The sequence below is a fragment of the Sinocyclocheilus anshuiensis genome, unplaced genomic scaffold (assembly GCF_001515605.1).
Source record: "Sinocyclocheilus anshuiensis isolate Anshui unplaced genomic scaffold, SAMN03320099.WGS_v1.1 scaffold121, whole genome shotgun sequence".
NCBI lineage: Eukaryota > Metazoa > Chordata > Actinopteri > Cypriniformes > Cyprinidae > Sinocyclocheilus > Sinocyclocheilus anshuiensis.
The window spans coordinates 56090-58459 of record NW_015539856.1 but is presented as its reverse complement, the minus strand read 5'-3'; the positions used below and the strand labels follow the sequence as shown (position 1 = coordinate 58459).

Below are 2370 nucleotides of genomic sequence, written 5' to 3'. Positions count from 1 at the left end.
TACTGGGGCGTTAACTCATGACCCTCCAGGAAATCCCTTATATGGACAAAGGCATCGCTATTATAGCTGTAACTGAATAAACAGAACATATAAACATTTTGAATGATAAAAAAAAGACAATAAACACTCGACTGCGACAATATTTAATTTAAGTATGTTTAGCTTAGTTAACGGAAGGCTACCTGCTGCCATCAGAGCAAGTGTAATTGCTGATCCTCGGATGCTCTCATTTCCCGAGTTGTGCTTTTAAGTCGGAATGTGAAAACAACATGGACACTCTCGTTACTACCAAGATTTGTTGGATTTGTAGTATTAGAGCTTTCCAACTTGAGTTCACGTGCATTTTCTCAGTCAGGAAAGTATTTTTCACGTGCGGTGCCACTGATGATGATGCTTACATCCGTTTCGGAGAACCAGAGGACAAATATTTCAATCGATCGCTCAGGCATGGCACTGAAATGTGTGTTCTGATTCGGTTCTAGTACATACCGATTACATAGGTACTGGTGCCATATTGGTACTGGGTTTCGGTACCCAACCCTAGTTATTAGATAAACTGTTGTCAGTCATGTTGTCAATTAAAATCCAAACATTATTGCTAATGTTAATGTTTTAGTGTTTATGAAAACAAAAAGTCAAATTGTATTTGTTGTTTGCTGATTTTAAATATAAAACTTGGTGAAACTATTTATGTGTCAGTAGTTTTTGAACATTTCCAGCACATTTTAACAATACCGTGATAATACCGTGATCATATTGGTCACTATAATCATGATAAGAAATTTTCATACCATTATATCTCTAGTATATATTCTAGTTATTCCAGCTGCGTTTCTCTGATTCCAGTCATTGAGTTTCTCTTGACACTGGTTTTATTCTGTTTGTCCCTGTGTAGAGTATCGTGTTGTGTTGTCCCAGCGCTCTGGTCTGGCACTACTCTCTGACAGATAGCCGTAATAAGACCGGCTCGCCATTAGACCTCTTGCCAATCGCGCCCTCTAACCTGCCCATGCCGGGGGGCAACAGCAGCTTTAACCAGCAGGTTTGACTTCTTGATTTTACATGATCTGATCTACTGGCACTTCATCTGATCACAGCACTTTATCTAAAGGAATGTGATGTTTCTCAGGTTCGTGCCAAGGTGAGGGAGATTGAAGAGCAGATCAAAGAGAGAGGACAGGCGGTGGAGTTTCGCTGGTCTTTCGATAAGTGTCAGGAGACGACAGCAGGTGGGCATGCATGAGCTCTTCAGCATCTCAGTATGGACAGGACTTGTTTTATCCTGGTTAAGCCTGTGTAATATATCATCTGTGGTATGTCCGATAGGTTTCACCATCAGCCGGGTTCTGCATACGCTGGAGGTTTTGGATAACCACAGCTTTGAGAAGTCTGACTTCAGCAATTCTCTGGATTCGCTGTATAACCGGATCTTTGGCTCGGGACAGAGCAAAGATGGACACGAGGTACAGACAATTGTGTTTTTGATTTGTTGTTATGGGGTTTCACTGATTTTTTTTTTTTATTAATAAGAAGTGAAATTAATAAGAAATTAAATTCATCAGAAGTGACAGTAAAGACATTCATGTTACAGAAGATTCCAATTTCAAATAAATGTTTTTTTTTTCTGTTCATCAAAGAATCCTGAAAAAATATCTCACGGTTTCCAGCTCAACTGTTTTAAGCATTGATAAAAATAAGACATTTTTTTTGAGCAGCAAATCAGCATATTAGAAAACAGTTATTTGAAATCGTAATAATATTTCACAGTTGTACTGTTTTTACTGTATTTGTATTATCAAAAAAACATGTGAACACGGCAATCACGCTCGGATCCGCGCCAAAACAATCGGTCCAAGATCGCCTGAACGAGGTGGTCTCGGCTCTATTGAAAACGAACTCTGGAGCGGTTCGGTTGTAGTGAGAAAGCAATCCAATCTAACAGACCAACGAACCAGGCTATATCACAATGTATGATTGGTAATTACGTAAGTTGGTGGTCTCGGCTCTATTGAAAACTAACTCTGGAGCGGTTCGGTTGTAGTGAGAAAGCAATCCAATCTAACAGACCAACGAACCAGGCTATATCACAATGGACTCCTGCTCAAAGTGATAAATTAATATAACGACAGCTACAAAAAAACAACAACAATAAGCCCGTGAAGCTGCTATCGTTGCATCCTGACGGATGACAGCCGCGACAGCGAAGTGGAATCCCAGAAAATAAACCGTTGAACTTTGACCAATGAGAGAACAGTTTACTCGCGAGTGACTTGTATGAACAAATTTGGTCCGTTTAGAAACATTGCCGTGTGAAAGCGAACCGCACCAAGAATAAAAAGCAACATTGTAATAATTTTAATCCCTGTTTCG

At 39.7% G+C, this 2370-nt stretch overlaps 1 protein-coding gene across 1 annotated transcript in view; it reads left to right on the top strand.

Annotated features, from left to right (window-relative positions):
- The window catches only part of med12 (mediator complex subunit 12), a 52428-nt gene that overhangs the window by 10353 nt on the left and 39705 nt on the right, over positions 1-2370 (top strand). Inside the window, 3 exon segments of the mRNA XM_016481215.1 lie at positions 896-1042; positions 1130-1229; positions 1327-1463. Coding sequence (XP_016336701.1) covers positions 896-1042; positions 1130-1229; positions 1327-1463 — 384 coding nt within the window.